This window comes from Caretta caretta, chromosome 2 (genome assembly GCF_965140235.1).
Source record: "Caretta caretta isolate rCarCar2 chromosome 2, rCarCar1.hap1, whole genome shotgun sequence".
NCBI lineage: Eukaryota > Metazoa > Chordata > Testudines > Cheloniidae > Caretta > Caretta caretta.
In genome coordinates, this window is record NC_134207.1 from 83,997,391 (window position 1) to 84,023,604 (window position 26,214).

General features: G+C 42.9%; 1 protein-coding gene across 1 annotated transcript; it reads right to left on the reverse strand.

Annotated features, from left to right (window-relative positions):
• Nucleotides 1–751: 751 nt before the first annotated feature.
• On the reverse strand, nucleotides 752–25,772 carry ENOSF1 (enolase superfamily member 1). Its single transcript, XM_048840410.1, has 16 exons — nucleotides 25,633–25,772; nucleotides 24,995–25,103; nucleotides 20,174–20,289; nucleotides 19,417–19,503; nucleotides 18,192–18,218; nucleotides 16,597–16,669; nucleotides 16,343–16,381; nucleotides 15,760–15,842; nucleotides 14,853–14,887; nucleotides 14,242–14,329; nucleotides 13,287–13,421; nucleotides 12,599–12,640; nucleotides 3,833–3,962; nucleotides 3,404–3,503; nucleotides 2,077–2,158; nucleotides 752–1,379 (listed from the first exon to the last, which is right to left on the reverse strand). The coding sequence occupies exons 1-16, from the start codon at nucleotides 25,714–25,716 to the stop codon at nucleotides 1,284–1,286; spliced, it is 1,326 nt and encodes a 441-aa protein (XP_048696367.1). The 5' UTR covers nucleotides 25,717–25,772; the 3' UTR covers nucleotides 752–1,283.
• Nucleotides 25,773–26,214: the final 442 nt, after the last annotated feature.

Sequence of the window (26,214 nt, forward strand, 5' to 3'; positions counted from 1 at the left end):
AAGTGTATTGTATCTAAGGCCTGGTACTGAATTTGTGCTTGTAACACTAATATCAAGAAGATCAAAGTAACTTTCAGAGGATTTTGAGATTTCAAAGTTTTGGCTTCGCTCAATTTCAGAACAAAAAACCAAAACATGAACTCTCCTAATTGGAATGGGGGCTGTAGTACTTGGAGTATACTGAAGCTGTGGCCTGTAGGCTCCCAAGTGCTCTACTCTCCCTCAGTAGGCTGCTAAGGCAGTGGGCAGGTAAGCAAGTTGTCAAGAAGCCAGGCAGGCTTCCTACAGAAGTTTGTTGGACACTGATTTCAAAACATTTCAATTTTGATGAATCAGCAAATGTCTAGTCACAAGTCTTGCTACAACTAAAGCATAACACCTAGTTTTATCAACTCTACCCCTGCTGCAGGATACTGGTGACATCAGTACCAGTTCTGGTCCTTTCATAATGCTGCCCATCTTACCAAGCCATGGTAGTTTATGTACACAGAGGGTGGTTGAGTAAGTTTGGGCTTTAAAGAAAATATGAAAGTTTTTAAACACCCAATCAATGGAACAACTCTGAATAGCTCTATGCCTAACATGCATACCTGAAGAAGTGGTTTTTTATCCATGAAAGCTTATACCCAAATAAATTGGTTAGTCTTTAAGATGCCACTGGACTTGTTTCTATACCTAACTGTACACTCAACAGCTTTTAGTTCCACAACATAACCAGTATGAAGTTTTGTATAGGATTAAGACAAGAGCAGACAGTAAAGAATTTTATTTTAAATCTCCAAATTCAAATACTTTAGTATATTGTGAGAAAATCCACTGGAACAATTTACCAAGGGTCATGTTGGATGCTCCAACGCTGGCTATTTTTAAAAGAAGAGTGGATGTGTGTGATAGTTCAAAAAATTATTTTGGGGAAATTTTAATGCTTGTCATGCAGGAGGTCAGATTAGGTGATTACAGTGGTCCCTTTTGCCCTTGGAATCTATGAAAACAGATACTGCAGAGTTACTGAGTTCTAGACTAGTTTTAGAAATGAAGTTCATTGCCTATCCATTAGTTACACTAAAGTATAACAACTTTGCTGGATTATAGGCCTCAGTCATTTCTTTAAACAGCCTGGACTATGTGTTATGTTAATTCCTGAAGGTTTTTGCCTGGTGACACAAAAGCATTTACTGGCAGCTGAAATCTTGTATCATCACCTAACAATAGGGCATGAACAGCTTGGGAAATTTAATCTTCTGCCTGAAAACTGTCAGGGTTAGACTTAATGCAGTAGTACTTTATGGCTTAGAAAGGAGCTTCTGCCAAATTTCTCCCTGAGGAAACTGGAATTTCCTTACAGAATCTTCTTTCATTTCAGTGGAATATCCAGCATCCTACAAGATTAAAAAAAAGTTGCCATTTAGAAAGTGATACTAGATCTAGTCCCCTCTTCATTCAAGTAACTTAACTGCTGTCATGCAACTGGAGAATAATAATTGTAATCTCTGTGCTGCTGGGGATCATGCCAGGCTAATTTGTAATACAGAAGGTATCAGCTGTAACTAGTGTTCATCTCCTAACACCTGATGCAAATGTTAAATGGAAAACTAGAGTTCTAAAGTCTGGGCTGAACAGAATTGTAGTTAAGCAATCTTTAGTTTTGGAATACGAGTTTCAGTGAAAAACTGAGAATGTTTTAAAGTGTCTCCAGTGAATTATTCTCCCTCATGCCCTCTTCTCCAGCTGAACAGAGAAGTTTAAGTATTAATACTTTTACCTAAGTTGGTTAGCCCAGCAATGCGGATATATTAAACATCGGTAACTAAAGAATTGCTTTGGGTTGAGGTTTTAGGCCAGGGTCACACCACTTCCTGAAGCATGTGTGCTGGAATGTATACCTTTCATTTCAACAGTTCTGAACTGCCAAACCTATGCTATCGTTTAGTCTAATAGCACCTCTCCAACTTTTTTTCATTCTGCAGATGACTGTAAAAGGAGTCTTTCACAAGCAATCTTTGTTTTAAACTGCTTGTAATTAAAATGCTTTCTTTACAAGGCCACTTAAGTACAGTGGATACTCTCATAGCATACCTGAGGTGGTACATAGGAAGCTTTCTGGATTACAACAGGATATTTGAAGTGTTCATGCAAATGATCTACATACTCGCACATCCTGCAAGAAAGAGGAGGGATGGTTTTCAGTTTTACCTAATCGTGTACTTATTTATGGCTATTATCCCTGACAAAGAAACAAGGCTGGGGTAAAAGTTAGACGGATATTTGTATCCCAATTATCAAAATTAGGAGGCTTCGTTTTAGAAGCAGAAACTACTGCTAGACAGTGTTCCATATTGATCAACTAGAATCTGTTTGGCATTTTAGCTTAGTGAGGACTGGTGGTCTCAATAAAACAAGCCAGATCAAGAACACAGGGCAGAAGATGGGCCCTTTGGGCAGTATGTAGGGTTAGGAGAGCAAGATTCAAACTTCCTTTTTCAATACAGACAGAGATTAGTAAACTTATATAGAAGAGCTTATACAGAAGAGCTTTGTTTACTGATTGGAAAATCCACAAAGTACCACAAAAGCTTGTGCTATGCTAGCCAATGTGGATACAGAATGTATGCATCTAACATGGGTATTTAAAGGGTATAAACAAGACTATTTTCTGCAGCAAGGGAAATCACTAACGAGGGCAGCTGAAGGGCTGGGTCTGCTCCTCAGTTTATGAATTACCAAGAACACTTCTGTGGCTGTAGACCAGCAAAATTTACCAAACAAGGTCTATATATTAAAGGCAATTTTAAATATACTGCTCCAGAGACAAGGAAGATCAAAACAAGAGGAATGGTTTATGATTCAGCTGATTTTAAATGTGAGCAAAAGATGAAGCTACAATATTTGACTTTAATATTTACAAAACAACTAGTGCAAAGAACAGGAATATACAGCCAACAGGAGAGTTTCAGGAAATTTGTTTGCAATAATGTGAAAAAATTGTTCATTGCATTCAAAGAAGGCTAATACAATCCGAAGCTGATATTAAACAAGACAAGGGAAGTTGTTAGATCCTTTTGGGAAGCTATACGTAGAACGCTATTCAACTTAGAGCAGGGAGTTAATCCTTTGGTCACGAATGTGTTGGCCAGGGGTTGTAGGTGTGAGAGAGAGGTGCCAAAATATAGTTCCAAGAGTATAAAACAGTGTTTGTCAAAAATATTCCTGGCTCTTTGCCAGGCAATTGCCAGAGTGAAGTTCACACACTTCTGACTGGTTTAAAATTCTCTGGGAGAGCCACAGGGAGGTGAGTGGGTGGGTGTTGTTTTTGTTTACTGGTTCTTATTGCATGTCAACAGCCTTTTGGAAAAATAAGCCATCACCACTATTGAATATTACAGTAGCATTTCACATTACTAACCTGTTTTCAAGGCTTCCAGATACTGAAATATAGTCAAATATTATCAAGTGCTGTACCAACTCACAGAGCCCAACACCCCCAGCGTGAGGGCACACAGGAACTGAAATGAAAACAGAACAATCCCTTTAAACCAATCTGAAGAATAAAGGCAAACGACTAGATTATTCAGAAAGCTTGTGTACCAACTCTGCTGGTGTTTAACTACAGCTTCAATAGCACCCCCGGCAGCCCTAGGGAAACTCGGCTTCCAGTAATAAGGGACCAAAGGCATTTTGAATTCGTACTAAAGTATGAGAGAAAACAAATGACTGAACCACACACAAGCGCATGCTCATGAGTTAGCAACATGACAGCTGAAGAAGTTGCATGGCAAACTGGCTTAGAACAAAAGAGGTTTTAGTGCTACTGACACACTTCCAAGAGCCTTACTTTGAAACTTTTTGGCCATCAGCAACACAGACAAGTTTTCATTCACACTTCCCAGCCTGCAGCTGTCAATCTGGAGATAGCTCAGGGCCTTAGCCTGTAGGAGCTGCTTAAATATCACTCTATTGTGGCACTGCGGGGGGGGGGGGGGGGGGAAGAGGGGGAGAGAAAAAAAAGTTAAGCCCCAGAATCTAAGGAATTGGCAGGATATTACAAGAACTGTGGCAATGCAAGTCAAAACAATTGTACAATGTTCCCACTATGTTTCCCATTAAAACCAAAAAGAAAAGGAGTACTTGTGGCACCTTAGAGACTAACCAATTTATTTGAGCATGAGCTTTCGTGAGCTACAGCTCACTTCATCAGATGCATACCGTGGAAACTGCAGCAGACTTTATATACACACAGAGAATATGAAACAATACCTCCTCCCACCCCACTGTCCTGCTGGTAATAGCTTATCTAAAGTGATCAACAGGTGGGCCATTTCCAGCACAAATCCAGGTTTTCTCACCCTCCACCCCCCACACAAATTCACTCTCCTGCTGGTGCTAGCCCATCCAAAGTGACAACTCTTTACATAATCAAGTAGGGCTATTTCCTGCATAGATCAAGGTTTTCTCACATCCCCCCCACCCCCATACACACACAAACTCACTCTCCTGCTGGTAATAGCTCATCTAAACTGACCACTCTCCAAGTTTAAATCCAAGTTAAACTAGAACATCTGGGGGGGGGGGGGGTAGGAAAAAACAAGAAGAAACAGGCTACCTTGCATAATGACTTAGCCACTCCCAGTCTCTATTTAAGCCTAAATTAATAGTATCCAATTTGCAAATGAATTCCAATTCAGCAGTTTCTCGCTGGAGTCTGGATTTGAAGTTTTTTTGTTTTAAGATAGCGACCTTCATGTCTGTGATTGCGTGACCAGAGAGATTGAAGTGTTCTCCGACTGGTTTATGAATGTTATAATTCTTGACATCTGATTTGTGTCCATTTATTCTTTTACGTAGAGACTGTCCAGTTTGACCAATGTACATGGCAGAGGGGCATTGCTGGCACATGATGGCATATATCACATTGGTGGATGTGCAGGTGAACGAGCCTCTGATAGTGTGGCTGATGTTATTAGGCCCTGTGATGGTGTCCCCTGAATAGATATGTGGGCACAATTGGCAACGGGCTTTGTTGCAAGGATAAGTTCCTGGGTTAGTGGTTCTGTTGTGTGGTATGTGGTTGTTGGTGAGTATTTGCTTCAGGTTGCGGGGCTGTCTGTAGGCAAGGACTGGCCTGTCTCCCAAGACTTGTGAGAGTGTTGGGTCATCCTTTAGGATAGGTTGTAGATCCTTAATAATGCGTTGGAGGGGTTTTAGTTGGGGGCTGAAGGTGACCGCTAGTGGCGTTCTGTTGTTTTCTTTGTTAGGCCTGTCCTGTAGTAGGTAACTTCTGGGAACTCTTCTGGCTCTATCAATCTGTTTCTTTACTTCTGCAGGTGGGTATTGTAGTTGTAAGAAAGCTTGACAGAGATCTTGTAGGTGTTTGTCTCTGTCTGAGGGGTTGGAGCAAATGCGGTTGTATCGCAGAGCTTGGCTGTAGACGATGGATCGTGTGGTGTGGTCAGGGTGAAAGCTGGAGGCATGCAGGTAGGAATAGCGGTCAGTAGGTTTCCGGTATAGGGTGGTGTTTATGTGGCCATTGTTTATTAGCACTGTAGTGTCCAGGAAGTGGATCTCTTGTGTGGACTGGACCAGGCTGAGGTTGGTGGTGGGATGGAAATTGTTGAAATCGTGGTGGAATTCCTCAAGGGCTTCTTTTCCATGGGTCCAGATGATGAAGATGTCATCAATATAGCGCAAGTAGAGTAGGGGCTTTAGGGGACGAGAGCTGAGGAAGCGTTGTTCTAAATCAGCCATAAAAATGTTGGCATACTGTGGGGCCATGCGGGTACCCATAGCAGTGCCGCTGATCTGAAGGTATACATTGTCCCCAAATGTGAAATAGTTATGGGTAAGGACAAAGTCACAAAGTTCAGCCACCAGGTTAGCCGTGACATTATCGGGGATAGTGTTCCTGACGGCCTGTAGTCCATCTTTGTGTGGAATGTTGGTGTAGAGGGCTTCTACATCCATAGTGGCCAGGATGGTGTTATCAGGAAGATCACCGATGGATTGAAGTTTCCTCAGGAAGTCAGTGGTGTCTCCAAGGTAGCTGGGAGTGCTGGTAGCGTAGGGCCTGAGGAGGGAGTCTACATAGCCAGACAATCCTGCTGTCAGGGTGCCAATGCCTGAGATGATGGGGCGCCCAGGATTTCCAGGTTTATGGATCTTGGGTAGTAGATAGAATATCCCAGGTCGGGGTTCCAGGGGTGTGTCTGTGCGGATTTGATCTTGTGCTTTTTCAGGAAGTTTCTTGAGCAAATGCTGTAGTTGCTTTTGGTAACTCTCAGTGGGATCATAGGGTAATGGCTTGTAGAAACTCGTGTTGGAGAGCTGCCGAGCAGCCTCTTGTTCATATTCCGACCTATTCATGATGACAACAGCACCTCCTTTGTCAGCCTTTTTGATTATGATGTCAGAGTTGTTTCTGAGGCTGTGGATGGCATTGCGTTCCGCATGGCTGAGGTTATGGGGCAAGTGATGCTGCTTTTCCACAATTTCAGCCCGTGCACGTCGGCGGAAGCACTCTATGTAGAAGTCCAGTCTGCTGTCTCGACCTTCAGGAGGAGTCCATCTAGAATCCCTCTTTCTGTAGTGTTGGCAGGGAGACCTCTGTGGATTAGTATGTTGTTCAGAGGTATTTTGGAAATATTCCTTGAGACGGAGACGTCGAAAATAGGATTCTAGGTCACCACAGAACTGTATCATGTTCGTGGGGGTGGAGGGGCAGAAGGAGAGGCCCCGAGATAGAACAGCTGCTTCTGCTGGGCTGAGAGCATAGTTGGATAGGTTAACAATATTGCTAGGTGGGGTGAGGGAACCATTGCTGTGGCCCCTTGTAGCATGTAGTCGCTATCTTAAAACAAAAAAACTTCAAATCCAGACTCCAGCGAGAAACTGCTGAATTGGAATTCATTTGCAAATTGGATACTATTAATTTAGGCTTAAATAGAGACTGGGAGTGGCTAAGTCATTATGCAAGGTAGCCTGTTTCTTCTTGTTTTTTCCTACCCCCCCCCCCCAGATGTTCTAGTTTAACTTGGATTTAAACTTGGAGAGTGGTCAGTTTAGATGAGCTATTACCAGCAGGAGAGTGAGTTTGTGTGTGTATGGGGGTGGGGGGGATGTGAGAAAACCTTGATCTATGCAGGAAATAGCCCTACTTGATTATGTAAAGAGTTGTCACTTTGGATGGGCTAGCACCAGCAGGAGAGTGAATTTGTGTGGGGGGTGGAGGGTGAGAAAACCTGGATTTGTGCTGGAAATGGCCCACCTGTTGATCACTTTAGATAAGCTATTACCAGCAGGACAGTGGGGTGGGAGGAGGTATTGTTTCATATTCTCTGTGTGTATATAAAGTCTGCTGCAGTTTCCACGGTAAACATCTGATGAAGTGAGCTGTAGCTCACGAAAGCTCATGCTCAAATAAATTGGTTAGTCTCTAAGGTGCCACAAGTACTCCTTTTCTTTTTGCGAATACAGACTAACACGGCTGTTCCTCTGAAACCTGTCATTAAAACCAAGTTCTTTTTCCACTTAGCTGGAACAATGCACAGAAGTGCAGAGGGTTGCAAAGCATTTTACAAACATTAAAGAATCACAGTACAGTTGTAAAGTAGAGGCATAGTAGAATTACATCTATTTTACAGCTCTCTGAACGGAGGCACACAGAAATGTCACTATTTGCCTAAGTTCACACAGCAATTCAGTGGCAAAGCTGGGATCAGAACTGAGTCCTAATTCCATGTTTTGTTTTAATTGCCAGGCAAAACTCCTGCTCTTAATTGCATGTTACCCCTCATGTGAATGACTGGGCTACTGCAGCACTCAGACAGCAGTAGTGAATACACAGTGGTTCTGTCGGCTGTGGAAGACTATTTCTTCTCATGGACTCCTGCAGACCAGTCCAATGAGATGATTAGGGCCCTACCAAATTCACAGCCATGAGAAATGTGTCACAGACTGTGAAATCTTTTGTGTACTTTTACTCTACTATACAGATTTCATGGGGAGACCAGCATTTCTCAAACTGGAAAGCCTGACCCAAAAAGGTGTCACAGGGGCAAGGGGTTTCACAAGGTTATTGTGGGGGCAGGGGAGGTGTCACAGTATTGCCACCCTTACTTCTACACTGCTCTGAAGGCAGCACCCTGCCATGCCACCCTTACTTCTGCACTGTTGCCTTCAGAGCTGGGCGGCTGGAGAGTGCATACAGAAGTAAGGGTGGCAATATCGCTCCCTCCCCAAATAACCATGCAACCTCTCCACAGCTGAATAGCTGTGTCAAATATAAAGGGAAGAGTAAACCCCTTTAAAATCCCTCCTGGCCAGAGGAAAAATCCTCTCCCCTGTAAAGGGTTAAGAAGCTAAAGGTAACCTCGCTGGCACCTGACCAAAATGACCAATGAGGAGACAAGATACTTTCAAAAGCTGGGAGGAGGGAGAAAAACAAAGGGTCTGTGTCTGTCTGTATGATGCTTTTGCCGGGGACAGAATAGGAATGGAGTCTTAGAACTTTTAGTAAGTAATCTAGCTAGGTATGTGTTAGATTATGATTTCTTTAAATGGCTGAGAAAAGAACTGTGCTGAATAGAATGACTATTCCTGTCTGTGTGTCTTTTTTGTAACTTAAGGTTTTGCCTAGAGGGATTCTCTCTGTTTTTAATCTAATTACCCTGTAAGGTATCTACCATCCTGATTTTACAGAGGTGATTCCCTTACTTCTATTAAAAGTCTTCTTGTAAGAAAACTGAATGCTTTTTCATTGTTCTAAGATCCAAGGGTTTGGGTCTGTGGTCACCTATGCAAATTGGTGAGGATTTTTACCAAACCTTCCCCAGGAGTGGGGTGCATGGGTTGGAAGGATTTTGGGGGGAAAGACGTGTCCAAACTACGTTTCCCAGTAAACCCAGATAAAGTTTGGTGGTGGCAGTGGAAATCCAAGGGCAAAGGGTAAAATTAATTTGTACCTTGGGGAAGTTTTAACCTAAGCTGGTAAAAGTAAGCTTAGGAGGTTTTCATGCAGGTCCCCACATCTGTACCCTAGAGTTCAGAGTGGGGAAGGAACCTTGACAAGCTGAAATCATGAAATTTACTATTTTTAAAATCCTATGACTGTGAAATTGACCAAAATGGACTGTGAATTTGGTAGGGCCCTAGAGATGATGGATGATCTTAGTCAAGTGTCTTAACTATTAAACTCAGGATTCCATTTCTACCTCTGCCACGGACTTCTTACGTAGATGTTGGCCAAGTCACTTGATCTTTGTGCTTCACTTTCCAATCTGTAAAATGGGGATAATAGTACTCCCCTACCTAACAGGGGAAGTAAGATAAATACATTCATGTTTATGTGATGCTCAGATATTATGGTATGGAAAAACCTCTACGTACAATATATAAAGCCTATTACTCAGGAATTGGCCTTTAGTCTGCCAGGCAGGTCTGTGCTAATAGTTCATTCAAACCCATTCTCCTTAATAGATGTCATTATTCACACCAAAAATTAAATGTTCTATCTGCTGGCAAACAACAGCTGGAGGTCAGCATCACAATGAAATACGGCGAAAGCAGGGCTTTGCATGAGAAACTGGCAACAGAGTAAACCTATGCTAATGCAGGGTTTCTCATTGCTCACTGGCAGCTGGAGAGAATTTGCTAAATTATGTTGCTTTGCTCTGTAGATTTAGTAGAAGAGTTTGGCAGGAAGAGGTATGTCATTCATGAGCACAATAAAAAACAATTCAATTTGGTGCTGAAGCTGGTTTTCTTAAAGGGACCAGTCATTTTATTGATAGCTAACAATTTGTACATTACATCCAGAGAGGAGCTCAGGAAATGAGGTCTTTGGACTGCTAAGATACTTTTACATGCTGCTGATGTCTAGGGTGACCAGACATCCAGTTTTTAAAGGGACAGTCCCATATTTAAGACCTGCTGCAGGGATCTTTCTTAAAAACAGGCAAATTGTCCCATATTTTCTGTCTCCCTCCCATCAGTACTGGTGGGTCCTCCTGCTGGCCGGATCCCTGCTCACCAGCTGCCTGCCCATCAGCAGTGAGTGGGGGTCCAGTGGCCAACAATGGGGGTAGGTGTGCAAGGCTTGTGGCAGGGCAAAGCTACAGCACGCAGGGCTGGCCACTCCCCCTGCTGGTCCATCAGCTCTGCCCCCACTGTGTGTTGGCTCTCAGCCAGCAGGCCCTGCACCCCGTTTCCGGCCAGCATTGGCTGCGCACTGCGAGCTGCAGCGGCTGACGAGTGCAGGTAGGTGCCAGGTGGCAGCCGGTTACATGTCACCTCTGGTGCTCACCCATTGGCCCTTTACTTGCTCCTCCTCTTGCTGTCCTCTCCCTGCTTTGCCTGTTCACCGCCCCCAGCTCCCCCATATCCCCCGCAAGGAGGCCACGTCCCACTCCCAGTGCTGTGCGGAGAACCAGCCCCTGGTCAGATCACTCAACTCACCAACAGCCTGGCCGGCAGGCTCCTTCCTTCCCCCTCTGCCTCTGGCTGGGCCAGGAACCTGGAAAAGCCCAAGACCCTCCATCCCAGGACGCTGGCCATAAGGAGCCAAGCCCTGCATGTGCCAAAGCCCCACACAGCGCTGGCACGGGGAAGCCTCTTCACCCCTCAGCTAAGCTCTGGAGTGGCGAGGGGGAAAGGGGTTTCGGGGCGGGAAGCGATTTCCAGCCTGTTTGCGCCCTGACCCTGCAGGCTCCACAGCAGCCCCCCAGGCAGGGGCTTAGCACCCTCTTCACCCCCCCAACCCCCTACCCCAGGTCCTGCACCCCAGGGAGTGTAGGGCTGCTTCGTCGCCTAGGCACCCTCGCCTGCTGAGCCACCTCTCTGGTGGGGTTCGCTGAATCCCCTGCAGTCAGTTTCCCTGGGCCCTGATGCACAATGCATCCTTAGGGCTTAACCCCTTCCTGCCCACGCTATAGCCAGGGCACAGGAGGCGGCTGGGTTATGTCGGTGGCCAGCAGCAGCCCGAAGGCATTAGCTGACTTTCAACACTGTGCAGGCAGGGAAGGACAAGCTGCTTCCAGCCACAGGGGAGTGGGGGAGGGGGGAAAGAGATAAGCTCTGCAAAGACACAGGCCAAGTCATCCCTTCCCCACCCATCGCTGTAAGCAGCTCCTGTCCCTTCCCTCCCATAAAGGCTACTGCTGGCCACATTCTGGTGTGAACCTGGGCAGAAATCTGGGGAGGGGGGGCATGTGACCCTGTGTGCCCTCCCATGTTTCCTCAAGACGATGCAGCGCCAGGTATCAGGAGAGGTGGGTCCATCCTGGGGACCCAGCCAGGCACGGAGGGTGGAGAGCACCAGGCAGGGAGGGTTGGGTAGGTCCGTCACCCACACTGTGTGAGAGAAGTGTATGGGAGTGTGAGCTGTAGCTCACGAAAGCTTATGCTCAAATAAATTGGTTAGTCTCTAAGGTGCCACAAGTACTCCTGTTCTTTTTGCGAATACAGACTAACACGGCTGCTACTCTGAAACCTCTCCTTGTGTGAGCCCTACAGCTTTAAAGGTAAGAAGGTAACTAAAAAGAATCCAACTACGCAATATTTCTTTTTAACAGGGGCTCAGTCAACTTGATGTTAATGTGAATGTTTGTACTGCATAGTACTGATTGAATGTCGTTGAACTCGCTTGAATACAAGTAAGTTTACCACGCGTCCCATATTCAGCATAGCGAAATATGGTCATCCTACTTCTGTCAGTGCCTCTTGGAACTAGTGCTAGCAAGAAGCTAAGGGTGGGATCTATAAAAGTATTTAGGTGCCAACTTTAGGCCCAACTAGGGTCCGCAAAGCTCCGGCCCGGCTGCTGCTAAACCCTGTAGGCACCTAAATTCACTCAGTGCCTGAGTTTTTACACTAAAGAGTTCCCTAGTCACCTATGTTTTTGCCTCTCTGCATGTTCACTGTTGCCCGCAGGGCCTGATACCTAACAGATCAGATCCGCAGCATGTGACTTATGCGGCTGAATGCTTATCTTCCCCCGTCTGTGAATTGCTCTATGGCTCAGCTGGGAGATAGGCACCTGAGTGCCTCAAGTGAAGCAAGTTCACACAAAAACAACAAGAGGGCAAAGGAGGCTAATCAGCCTTTAGCACAGTGATTGGGTACTCACTCAAAATGTAGGAGACCCAGGTTCAAGTCTCCCCTCCACCTGCAGAGGAGAAGGAATTTGAATGGTCATCTGCGACCTCTCACCCCAAGGCTAGAGAGTCATTCTAACTCCTTCTCTGGCTCAAGTACTTAATTAAAGCAGGGAACTTCAACAGCGAACATTGAGGGAACCCTCTATCAGGATGTTTCATAGGCCAACGGTTAGGGCACTCAGCTGAGAAGTGGTAGATCCCTGTTCAAACCTTCATAATAAATTCATCACAACAAAATCTTCCCAGATTGTCCAGACAAATGGGGGTGGGGGAGAGAATACCTATCAAAGTTGGTCTTAAATTTTGTGAAATAAATCCAAGGCTGTTTTCAGTCATGTTATTTAATTCCCAAGTGAGAAATCAAAGTGAACTTTGGCACAAATTCTCAAAAGTCACGAAGCTACATTAAATAAATGACTGAATAAAAAACAATTAATTAGACACCCACTTACTTGTTCTCCTGTTGCCACACCAATTCCTAATGGCGCCAAGGCCTACAAAAATAAATAATAAATAAACAAAAAACAAAGGACTTGCTTCTAATCTGTAATTCCCAAATACTGGTCCTCACCAGAATGAGGAGACAGAGAGAGAAGAACAGCTAACAAAGTGCAATGTTTACTTGCTATGCATCTGGAAGAAACTAAGCGTTGTGTAATTTTTTGTTAGTGCATTTTATGCTGCTTTTTTGCTACCCCAATAATATGTGAAGAATTATGTAAGAGGGTGTGTGCTGCCATAAGGGGATATACATCTGCGGCTCAAGCATTACTATTAGCTATATCACATTATGAGCACATATCCTGGGCTAGCATTACTCTAACTTTACTGAAACACCAATCCACACATATTAAAAGAAAAAGACACATACACGTTTCCGGGCAAATCCTGGTTGCTTTTCTTGTGCAAGCATGATAGTCTCATGGCCTTTGATATAATCTTTGGACCATGCTTTTCGTTTAAGTGTAATGGAATACAAATACAGGATGTGCCCAGGATTTTGTAGCAAACATATTTAATGACTTTTGACAGCTGGTTTCAGCCTGAACTTTGAACATTCCAAACAGCAGCGTCAATAAATGAATCACTACTGCTCTCTGGTGTGTAGTCACTAAGTCATTACTGAAATGAAAAACAAACCTTAGAAATGGCTGCATGTCCAAGAATATCATCGGGAGAAGTTGGCTCCTCAATCCATAATGGTTTAAATTCAGCTAATTTAGTGACCCACTCTATTGCTTCCTTCACTTCCCATCGTTGGTTAGCATCCAGCATCTGAGAGTAATTACAAAACAAATTCACTTATATGACTCCACTGAATTTTTATATATGAAATTGTCAAAAAAACCCAACCCCATAATGTTGCTATAAATTAATGAAAAAAGGAAATTCAGACAGTGTAGATCACTGCTGTTTTCTGATCTTTAACACATCATATGATATGTTATGATGTAGAACATGTTCTACAATTCCTAGACTCAATAAAGGTAATGATAAAATAATAGCCTAAAAGATGAACTTCAGGTGGAAATCCAAAATTATGTTTTGCTGGAAATGCTGCTTTGAGATGACACATTAAATCAAAGGCCCTGGTGTACTGTAATTGTTAAAAGACCCCAGGAAACTTCTTACAAAAGTGAAGGTCATGGATTTGGTCTCAAATCCTTATTCCAACTGTGGTAGTTGTATTTTGCTTTTCTGAATTTCTCCACCAGGTTTCAAATGAATATGATATTGTCAACTTCTCTCCCAAATGTCTGTGTAGTGTTCTTGTACACCATTAAAGAGGTGACACCCTGAACTCCAGAAGTGACTGTTTCAGTAGCAGGCAAAACAATTTCTATATAGTAAGTGAGTGAAGCACTCTGGAACAGGGATGGTTGAAATTTTTCAACAGAACTGGGTTGGGTTTTTTTGGCTGGGGGTAGGAGGGGGAAAAAGCACTGGTGGTCAGAAAACTGGGTTAGATTTCAATGGGAGTTTTGGCACAAGAAATATTGGTACAGGGTGAGATCAATCATGTATCTACATGAAGAGACAGCCATTTTATATTTAAAATTATTTAATAGTGTAGTCATAAAAAAAAAATATTCACCAGTGTCTTGTCAGGGCCAATCATTTCTCTAATAAGTCTGCATCTACGAATGTCATCCTGCAGATCGGCACCAACCTTTACTTTAAACCTAGACACAACATTTATAATAAAATGTAGTCATTTCACCACGATTAATGTAGTGATAACTTTCCTCTACGAGAAACTCTAAACTCAAATTTACAAAAACACCAGAGTCAGTGTTTTATGGTCAATATTTCCTTATCACATCTGTCCCTTTTCCAGCACACTTCATCCTTGTTTAACAAAAAAGAAAAAAGACAGCAAATACCTTTCCATGAATCAACAGGAAAGCAATTACCTTTGTTAGCTACTAGCCTACAGTTTGCCCGGAGGAGAGCTCATTTTGCCATACATTTACTTAGATACCTACTGTAATGGTATGTTATGGAATAGCAGAAAGGGAAAATATTTTTTAAAAATATCAGAAGCAAAGACATCTCTTCTCAGAATGTAGAGATTGAAAAGACCTATAGGGTCATCCATCTAGTCTGTCTCGGTGCCAAATCAGGACTGATCTCGATAGTATATTTCTATTTGCTACTAATCATTAAACAGAAAAGTTCAGCAAATGAGATAATTGTTTACTATACCTTGTCCAACCATCCTTCAATGCATCTGTGCATAGCTGCAGAGAAAAATTACATCTATTATACCTCCAAGTAGCTGCACTACTCAATATGTAGACCAGTATTTATTTACAGGCTGTCTAACCCAGGGTGAACTTTCTATCCATTTCTTTATTGACAAAAGTGTAGTGCAGACAGTAATTGAGAGCAGAGGTATGAATAACGTCCAACTGAATTGTAGGATCCAAATTCCTCAATATATGTAAAGAAATACTTTATGCATTTCTTTATTTTCATGTACTATGCATGACAGTCCTATGACACAGAAAGCTGAACTTTTCCAAAAAACTAAACCAGATGATAAACATGTATTGTACTAACCAGACCTCAGATCCCAGAGCTGTGAAGAGCCTTCATGATATTTCACTTTGAAGGCAGATTTAGTTACAGCAAACTAAGGCCACTTTACTTCTGAAGGAGAGTTTCCACACAGGGGTTTAATGCGCTTTAACTTCACACCTTTTGTTAATTCATCTTCACTTTCCTGAGCATCCCCATGTAGACAAAGCCCATTGTCTGCACCAATGTAGCTGCACAAGTGCAATCCTCTAGTTATACACAATACATCAGTGTAAACTGGCTTGCAATGGTCCATGCTTATCCCCAACAGCTACAGCTAAAACCCCAAGGTAGACAAGGCTATAAAACCCTTCCCACTGTGGCTAGCACAAAAGCCAATGAACAACTAGGCCCACAGAACAGGGCCACCTTTCACACATACCCCTCCCACATATGCAATGCTTAACGGTTTCGCTTTGCATCTGAGCCAAAACTAAGCAACCCCTGAGTGCTGAATCGTCACCTTGGCATTCCTCACTGGATAGAAATGTTTAAAATCTTACTTCTGTAATCTAATGTCAAAGAATCAAACCTGTTTTAACTGCTGGTCCGGGTAGCCCAGCCAGGCACAAGACGTGGTATAAGCAGGGTATCCATGCTTTAACACTTGCTCTTCTAAAAAACCAAAGAATGTCACCAATGAACAGATGATTAGTTTGTATTCTAGTTTTAGATAAGTCGTTACTCATGGAAATGAAAGGAGTTTAAAAATCAATCTCATTTTAATCAGGGCAGATGAAATTTGCTGAGAAAAATCCTCCCTATCCTCCCCTTCTTTCCAAAATGTGGGAGAGCTTCAGCTCAGAAAAATACCTTTAGGGTGTAACCAGCACGATCACTATGCCATCGTGACTGACACAAACATTCACTGAGGGGTTCCCAAGCAAATGGCCACCAAGACAGCACAAGCCCCCTCTATAGGTACACCTCCCCAATGACTCATAAGGAGGAGATAACACACAATGCATTCAGCCTCATACGAGAGCGTCAATTGTCACATTCCACTTCCCAGTGACTAGGACCCTCCAGGATGCAGAGTGCCACATCAATCATGCAATGTGTTCAGTCCTTTATTCTCCTACAAGACAGCAAAAGTAAACTTGGTTTAAACTTACCTCTTTCCGTCTTCCCAAGACGACCATTTTGGAGTATTTCTGCATGAGGGCAGGGGAGAAAAAGAGGGGAAGATTATTGCATTAACCAAAGTTCAATTCCTCCACATCCTACCACCACACTCTGCTGTTTTCATAAAACAAGATTCTGATCTGTTTACTTACAAAGAGTAATGCCCTACTGCTCGAGTAGTCCCACTGAAATCAAAAACAGCTCAAGGAGTAAGGGGATCTGTCTTGACAGAAGGACAACTTACCATGAGCTTCTTCTTCTGTTAGTGCATCAGTAATATACCTGAAATCTATGCAGGATAACAACTGCTTTGGGTCCTGTTAACAAAATATTTAATGTAAATCAAACAGCAAAGAATAATAAAATCACATGATTACAAAAAGGCAATACTAACGTAACATATACATCTGCCGTGTGAGCCCTCTATCAGCCTTTTCCCTGTCACAGACAGTACTGAGAATGGATTCACCGACTCTAAAATCAAACTGATTAACTGACTCTGGCAAACTTTAAAGTTCTAATCCAACAAATATTTAGGCATGTGCTTAAAGTTAAGCATGTGAATAACTCCATTTAACTCAATGGTGCCACTCACACGCTTAATGTTAAGCATGTACAAAAATATTTGCACAGGGTGTAATTGATTAACAAACATTAAAAAAATTACTAATCCATTTGGAATGCTTTAGGTGTGCAAATCTGTACATACTATAATCTTCACACAGAAACGACAGCGCACTCAGCATCAGAGGCTGCTTTTGACTCCTTTGAAAATCTGTCTCAAGAGAGTATTTATCAAAAGAGGATTGAAAGCAATTTATTGAAATAGTTTGAGAAAAACCCAATTCAATACATTTTAAACTGAGAAGGGATTCAATATTAACAGGTTGCAGAAAAGAGACTGAAAACATGAGCTACTTTAGGCATATTAAAAAAAATGAAGATTTCATTTAAAAAAAAACCAAAAACAAACAAACCATACTCAATCCCCAATCCTGCAACGATTTATGTACACGCTTAATATCCGAATATAAAATCTGCTACTAATGAATCAAGAGATTGGACTTTTACTTTCTGTAAATACATCAACCTTTATTACTGTATACAGAGGCCTGTATTTTCAAAAGTGACTAGTGATTCTGGGTACTTGCTTTAGGTGTCCTATGTTGAGACCCCTTATTAGGGTCTGATTTCCAGAAGGATAGTGCTAACTATATTGTCAATGTACCTCAAAGTCGAGCACCCAAAAACAGAAGCATCCAAAATGACCTGTCACTTTTGAAAGTGCAGGCCAACGAGATCTGAATATTTGCTAAAAGTCAGATGATGAAATATTTACTTATTTCCCCGCAAAAAAAAAATATAAATATATAATATATAATATAAAAACCAACCAAACCCCAATAATCGAATCCCTACATTTGTCTTGGCAAAAAAACACAGCTCCTCAGCCTAATCATAAGGGTTAAGGTCAACTTTTAGGTTTGCACTTTAAAAACATAATTTACTGGTATCAGTACAGATGGGTTCCAGTTGCCATATATAGTATCGTAGCTGGACAGCACAGAGTGTGTATCAGTGCTCCCATTAAAGGGGCCGATTTGCACAGCTGTGTAGTGCCAGAAAGAGACATCCTGGAAGAAGAAGAGCCCTCCAGAGCAAAATGTCACATCCACAGCTTGTAGAACCCTTTGGTTTCTACAGCCTTGGAATGAGCTACATGGCCAGAGAGGTAATTATAGCCTAGATACTGCCTGAAATTTTTACTCTTCTACTGCATCAAAAACATCAGTGTGGAACAGTGGTAACATTAGCTCACATATAATAAGATTTTCTTACCATGTCAACTAGTAACTTCCACAGAGGCTAAAAAACAAAGCAATTAAATTATATGAAATGGATGGAGAGCACATAAAAGCAGCATACAGGTGATATTTTATCTTGGAGTGACAAAAAGTAAGTGTGGAAAACATTTACATTTGACGCCAAATGCATCTGGCTGATGTGGTTCCCAAATCAAGACAGGAGATTCAAGATGTCAAGCCCCAGGCTAAATTACTTTAACAGGAACATCTCTGTCTGTGCCGCCTCGTTATGGCCAGGACACTGATCCTGGACCCACAAATAGCTGGTGTTAACTCACTTTTATTATGTTAAATTAGTCAGACTTGAAATGCTGACGGGACACTATTACTGGAAATGGTTATTTATGCTGAAGAAATTGATCCTTTCTACTTTTAAGATTTCTGCGGCACTACTTCTTATGCGCCTTACGTTGGACTGAGCTCCTGGATACTGACAAGTTTAGAGGTGCCCATTACCCTTTCCTAGGAAAGGGAAAGTATCACAATAACTCTATAAGACAATGGTTTGCAGCGTTGTCCTAGCTGTCTTGGTCCCAGGATAATTAGAGAAACAAGGTGGGTGAGGTAATATCTTTTATTGGACCAACTTAAGACAGTAGCGATGATTTACTACTACAGTACTATTATTATTTACTACTTCTATTGTGGTGGTATCTAAGAGTCCTAGTCACAGACCAAGACCCCCATTGTGCTAGGTGCTGTACAAACACAACAAAGTGATACTCCCTGCCCTAGTTATTTTTTTTTTACAGTGTCTAACACCATGCTACGTGCCCCAGATAGAAATATATGAGCCTTGCTCCAAACAGCTTACAAGGCCATACTAGAAAGTAGTTACAAGGAATTCGTAATTTTATGAACAGTCTGCAAAGGAAGAAGAAGAAAAGAGAAATCAAGAAAAAATTAGTTGTTAAGTAGAGCTGGTCAAAAAAGGTTTTGTAAAGATGTCATTGTTAGTCAAAATTTAAACAAAAAATGTTGCTGAATTTTCTTCCCAGCCAGCTCTACTGGTAAGTGGTGTATAAGTGTCAGCTACTAAAGCCTCAGTCCCACAAAATGAATAGCCCCAATGAACTCAGTGGTGGGCATCCATGAAATTAGGACCAGGATCTAAATCTGCAAAAAGCATATCAGGATTCGGACTCGCTAATTTAACAAATAAAGGGACATTTTTTGGCCATGTGCTCTAAGTACATCACCTTTCCCTCCTGCTTAGCCCACAAATCCCACACGGCATTCAGAACAGCAGCTGTAGCCAAATGCACAGCACCTTTCTCTGGACCAATCTGTTGAAAAGAAACAAACAAACAACCATACAGTTACCTATAATGGTTTAGCATACTTTGGGGTCTTCATTTCTAGTTAATGACCATTAGCAAACTTATACATCTGGACAACACAACAAAGGAAAAACCACTGGAATTAAAAAGATAAACCTCTGTTCATCAGAAACTGAGAAAAATCTGAAGTTGGTGTGTATTAAGTGCATTGTGAGATTACTACAATGGCTATATTGATATCTAGTTCATCTTAATACCAGCTGAGTTTTCAATTTCCAAGAATACTAGACACTGTATAGAAATAATATTTCGTGAACACTTGCAAGTTGGAAAAAAGAACAGATAAAGACACAGCATTTGGGCTCTAAACACAGGGAAACAAAGAATCTGGACCCCAGGCCCCACTTCTGCTATTGGATCTATGTGGGTGGATACTTTCATTTGTCTAAAGCTCCCTTGAAAACAACAGGGCTCTGGATGCGTGTATGGGTTCTGCCCGTGTAGATCCTATTGCAATGTTAGAGTCCTGGTTGTGAAACAGAAATTTCGCCCCCCCCCCATACCTGCACAGAAATCCTTATCTAAAAATACTTTTATATGTGTCCTTACAGAGTTCATAACACAAATTCATGTTTGTTGCCATCCACTTCACAACACTCCATAAGATACCCCTTACCCATCGGAGCTGTCCGTCACTGGTGAGCTGCCTGTAGAATCCTCTAAAATCGCTGACAATTTCTTCTAGGTCTTTATTAACCACGTGAATGGAGAGAGCGTTAACTGCACAAACAACTGCAAAACACACCAGAATTTGTTGCTTTAATACCACACAGTGACTAGAACAAAATTACTAGAACACTAGTTCTATTGTTCAACCACTGTTTTAGAATTTCACCTTTTCTGCATAGGTGCTGGACCTAGGGGTGCTGCCATACCCCCTGGCTTGGAGTGGTTTCCATCATACACAGGGTTTGTAGTTTGGTTCAATGGATCTCAGCACCCCCACTATGCGAATTGTTCCAGCCCCACTACGTTTCTGAGAGGGGCTTGGTCTAGCAGATTGAATATGTAACTGGGAGCCAGGAACACTTGACACGTAACATTGGCTCTGCCAATGATTCAGTTTGTGCGGCCTTAGATAAGCTACATAACTGCTCTGCATCTCACGTTTCCCTATTTATCCCCTGGTAAAGATAATACCTACCACCAAGAGAGGTTGTAAGGCTCAATTAGTTAATAACGGAAGGGTGTTTGAAGATGAAAAGTCACTTGCATGTCACCTTTTTCCCCAGAGAAAGATCTTGCTGCCAATGTAATCCTCAGGCACGCACACCACAGTAGCGTTCAGAGGGGGCAGCGTTATGCTATTGTGAGCACAAGGAACTACAGAAGTTTCCCTAAAATGCTGGGAGAAGACTGTTTCTTTGGATTTGATAGACCTCACCCACAGGACCTGTTGCATCTCATGCAGTATATATGGTACTTGCAGCCATGTTAAATTTCTCAATTCCTCATAAGGGATTTTGTTTCTGGTTATTGTATAATAATTGTGATCCAGTTGTTTTAACTCCCCCAAAAATCTACCCCATCTCATTTCAACACAAGCTCCAGCAGAGAATTTTGTTAGAGCAAAACACTAGCAAATCAAGAAAGTATCTTATACATCCATTGTTATCTAGCAGGCTGGACAGGGTGGAGGCAATCACAGAAAGGAGTGGACATGTCAGGAATTTTAGCACCATTCAACCATCATTTTCTGACACAGATAAGAAGAAATAAGAGAGAGAACAGCAAACTGCACAGGAAAGCTTGGGCCCAATCCTGTTAGGTATGCCTATTTAAGGCATTAGCTTGAGATTTGGGATGGGTGGGTTCAAGTCCCTCCTCCATCCCAAGCTTTGATGACCTTAGGCAAGTCTCAGTCTTTCTGTGCCTCAGTTGTCCTCCTGTAAAATGGGGAAATAATATTTCCCTTTCTCACAGGGGTATTGTGAGGATAAAGACTGGGAGGTGCTCAGCTACTATAGTGATGGGGGCCAGATAGGTAGCAACAAACACTCTCAAACTCTCATGAACTTCGGGAGAGTGGAGGGTGGTCAGTGCTCAGCACCTTGCCATACCAGGTCCAAAGTTCGCAAAAAGGACTGTATCTTCATTGAAGGTCTTATTGAAGGCCATAGTGAGACTCTTGAACCAGGAACAGATCCCTTTATCATGGCAAGTATGATTGTGTACAGTACACTGGAATATTTAGAGATTATTTTGCCATTATATGGACAAAAAACCCTGCTGTTTTTGATGGAGGAGACCAACAGTTGTGAATACTTGATAGTTGTGTCTTCTTTATGCACCCAATGATACTTTTTTCCTTTTAAAGAGTAAATGGACTAATTTTGAAAATGTTTTACAAATATAGCTATAAAAAGGGAAAGACAACATATAATCTGATGTAGGATATCACCTCCATGGAGGATGATTCTTTAGAGTTCGTAACATATTTAGTATTGTCCCTATACTTGAGTGGCAAGGTTTTAATGGACTATGATTTTGTGACTGTCACATTGTGATCCGAGAATGCCAGAATGACGTTAGCTGAAAGGTTTCCAGGCAATAAAGCACTTATGAAGAGTTGCTTAGAGACCTACTTAGCAATTTTCTAAGAAAAAGTGGTGTGCAATGGATACATTGCTACTTCGTAAAGGCACAAATCTTACAATTGTTCAGAATGACCCTGGAAAGACAAAGGTTTGGTCCTGGATTGTAAACTTCCTCCCCCAAATCATCAGGCAGTATGTAATGATTAACATATTACAGGCTTTGCATGCACAATGCTTACAAACTGATGCTAGCTTCTGACCAGATAGGGGATACGTGCAGTGCAGATGTGCCCCTGGAGATGTAGAGCAAAGCTGAGAACCTGGGTCCTATCTGTTTAAGAGCTTGAGCATTCAATTATCTATGGACATGTGTAGCTAGGTGTATCTTGAATATACAGAAGAGCAGGAGCCGATTTTGCAAAGATAAATGTGTAAATAAATACACACAGATCGAGCCCTAAGAATCTATTTAAACCTATCTTTCCTTCCCTTTTCTTGCCAATACTAATGGCATCTATGTTTTCTTTCTCCAAATATTTTCTCCCTACTACCATAATAATAATATAAACTGATAGGCAGAAGACTGAGCCACACAGTTCAGATAATTTCACTTAGAGCAGCAGTTTTCAACCTTTTTTCATTTGCAGACTCCTAAAAAATTTCAAATGGAGGTGCAGACCACTTTGGCAGTCTTAGTCTATGGACCCCCAGGGGTCATGGACCACAGGTTAAAAAGCACTAACATAGAGCAAGCCCACAGCCTTCCTTAACCTTTCACGATTTCATTCCACCCTTATAAAGAGAGTGTTATGGCTGCAACGGAACATTCTCTGTGAGCAAGAGAAGGCAAAGCTGCTATTGGAGTGAAGCAAGCATCACTGTGCGAGAAACCAGCCATTTGTGTTGGCTAGGCCTCACCACCTCAAGGATGTCTAGAATGTGATCTCAGCTGTGCCTTGCTGCAATACGTCTTCTATATAAAAGAGAAACCGCTTAGGCCTGAAACCTGGTGAACACTTAGGGGACATGGATTTTCATACTGTGCTCACTGCACTGCGTGAAAATGCTATTGATTTCCAAGCATATGGACTTGTTCTTGAAAGGTGCTGAGCACTCTGGCCCCGATCCAGCCAAGCACTTAAGCACGTGCTTAACTTTAAGTGAGTGGGTCCCTCAACTTCAATGGGGCTACTCGGGTGCTCACGTGCATTGCTGGAGTGGAACCAGAGTGCTTGCAAGATGAAGCCCTTATGTAATTCATAAGGACACAGACATGTCTCTAAGGGTCACCCATCAAACATCTAAGACAATGGAGAGGTATTGGAGACTAACATTTAAACTTTAAATTACTAGGATGGACAAAGAGCCTAAGCCCCTGTCTATAGCAGGGAAATTTTCTAAAACTTTCTCACTGTTCGCAGTGGTAGCAGCCTTAGCGTAGACAGTCTCCCAGCACTTTATACATCAGATCAATGAGACCTACTCCTAGAGGGATTACGTGACACAGTGATAAAAGGCTGACAGCCCATCTATACTACACTAGTAGTGTAAAAAGTTTGTCTCGCTCACCAACAGGAGCTGGTCCAATATTACCTCACCCACCTTTTCTCTCTAATACCTGGGCCCAACATGGCTACAACGATGCTGCAGACATTTAAGCGCAAGAAGCATTTGTCACTCCTCTTATTGAGGATTAAAAATAAATAACTTAAATCATGCCAACGACTATATCAGATACACATACAAAGATTTCACAGTTAATTTGTGCAATAACTTTTCAAATCAAGTAATCTGGAGGTTCATATCTGCAAACGTCCATGGACATTTATACACAGCAGAGACACCCCAAATCCAGCCATTATTATTTTGACAATTTATGCAATGCACCCAAAAAGCGTATAGGTGTTTTACAGATTAAAAAAGAGGCATGCTCCATGCCTTTACCATCTAAGGCCCTGATTCTGCAAAGAGAGCTGAACAGATGGACAAATGGGTCCGGGGGCTAAGTCAATGGCGCTCGGTGGGTGCAGGGATTTGTTCACACAGTTCTCTACAGGATCAGGGCCTAATTTTCAGAAAGAAAATGCGATACAAAATGTAAATCACTGATACTATTCTCAAGTAAGTCTATGTGGCTAATGAGGGACTTAGCAGTATGAGAGGTTATTTGAACTGGCACAAATACTGAGGAGGGGAGAGGGCAGAGGGAAAACATATTCCCCCCCCCCCAACTTTTTACTATTCTGTGAATGTTCTCACTGATGCCCTCTCACTGTTCACATTTTCCTCAATCGCCTCAAAATGTTTGTTGTTACACCAATGACCAGAAAGAGCTGTAACCCATGGTAACAAAATTGCCTGGCAAGGGCAATTTCAAAAGTCAGTTCTGTTTTCTGTGTGGGGGTGGGGGAAAAGAGAGGAAGAAAGCAAGCAAGGACTGTTAAAAGCTTAAAGCATTTACAAGACATCAGCAAGTTTAGAATCAGGCAACCTGCAAGTCTGACAACTGCAGCCAGGATTAAAACTTTTTTATAACAAACTCTTTTAGGGGAGATTATAAAGAGATTTTGCAGAACAGCTACTCCAGTAAGTGATTTATTGGAACAAAAATCAAGAAAAGTGCTAAATTGCAACCTCTACAACCCTATAAGCTGCCCCAAGACCTATGGCTTTTTTTTTTTAAATTCAGCAATGGTAAAATAATAAATTTGTTAATCTGTAAGGTGCCACAAGTACTCCTTTTCTTTTTGTGGATACAGACGAACCCAGCTGCTACTCTGAAACCTAAAATGGTCCTGTATTTCATTTTCAAAAAAGGAGAAACTGCATTAGTCATTGAACCCAATGCTTTCAGTGTGACTTGGGGCCCATTTGTGTTTAGGGACTGGATAATAACTTACCAACTTCTGTGCCTTTACCCAAAGTAAATGTTAATCCATAGCCTTTGACTCCATCACGGGCATCAGTTTCTATTACAACATAGGCAGCAGAATAGTCAGGGTCCGGGTGCTAAATTAAAGACCAAAAACACCACCCAATATTGGAGCAAGAAACTTACAAAGGAGGACTGACACGGATTCACCCGCCATAGGTCACATACCTCTTAGAGCAACAAAAAGCACCACAAAGCACTGGCAAAGAGGGCAGCAATCCAGGTAATTTAAGATTTGTGGCAAAATAAATATAGAAGTCTAGATCTGGGGGCCTAAGGCAAGTCATCGCTCACTGAACAGTGCAAGTCCTTACAGGGGGAAGCGGATAGATTTTATCACCAGCATTTGATCTGAGCGAACAGAAAAGATTTACAGGCAAGAGGCTCATGGCCCAGGGGCTGCAGCCTCTGGCTCTAGCTCCAAATCCCCTTGCCCTGTTTAATGCAGTATCCCCATATCAGAGACCTTGGCTGCGCGCAGTCCGGCGCTGCGGCAGACCAGCCCGTGGAGACTCGCTGGGGCTGCGGAGGGGCTGGGGCAGCGGCTGCTCAGCGGCCCTGTGGCTACTGCAGCGCCGGAGAGCGGGAGGCGGCGGCAGCACTTACCATAGCATCGGAGCCATGGTGCCCCAGGGAGGTGGGGAAGCGGACGTCGCTCACCGCGAGCCCAGTGATCCTGCCCCGCACCATGGCCCGAGCCCAGCCCGGCCTCCTCCCGCCTCGAGACCACGGCGGCCGCGCGAGGAACTCACCCACCAGCGTGCGCTCCTCCCACCGCCCCCCGGAGGCCACTCTCAGCGCTGATTGGTGCGCGGCCCCTCGGCCACGGGAGGTGTGATTGGCCGCTCGGGGCGTTCTAGAACGTGGGGGCCGGGCGTTCTGCCGGGCCGGGGGATATAAGGGACGGGAGAAAGAAAGGAAGCGGCTGGGGCTAGCGGAGGGTCAGGCGGGGGTTGGCAGGAAGGATGTAGCTGCTCCCCCCCCTCGCCTGCTCAACGGATATTGGTACATTACAAAGTTGTGGTCAGAATCTAAACGGTCACAAAACTGGGACCCAGAGCTTTGGTTTGGCTTGGTGTGGGAACTGTGGCTAGCGGGGGTATTTAGCCCAGAGCCAGCCCCAAATAAAATCCTAGGTGTTTGTATCCCGAGATTTGGTCTGGGGCCCTTGCCCCAAATTGCACAGCA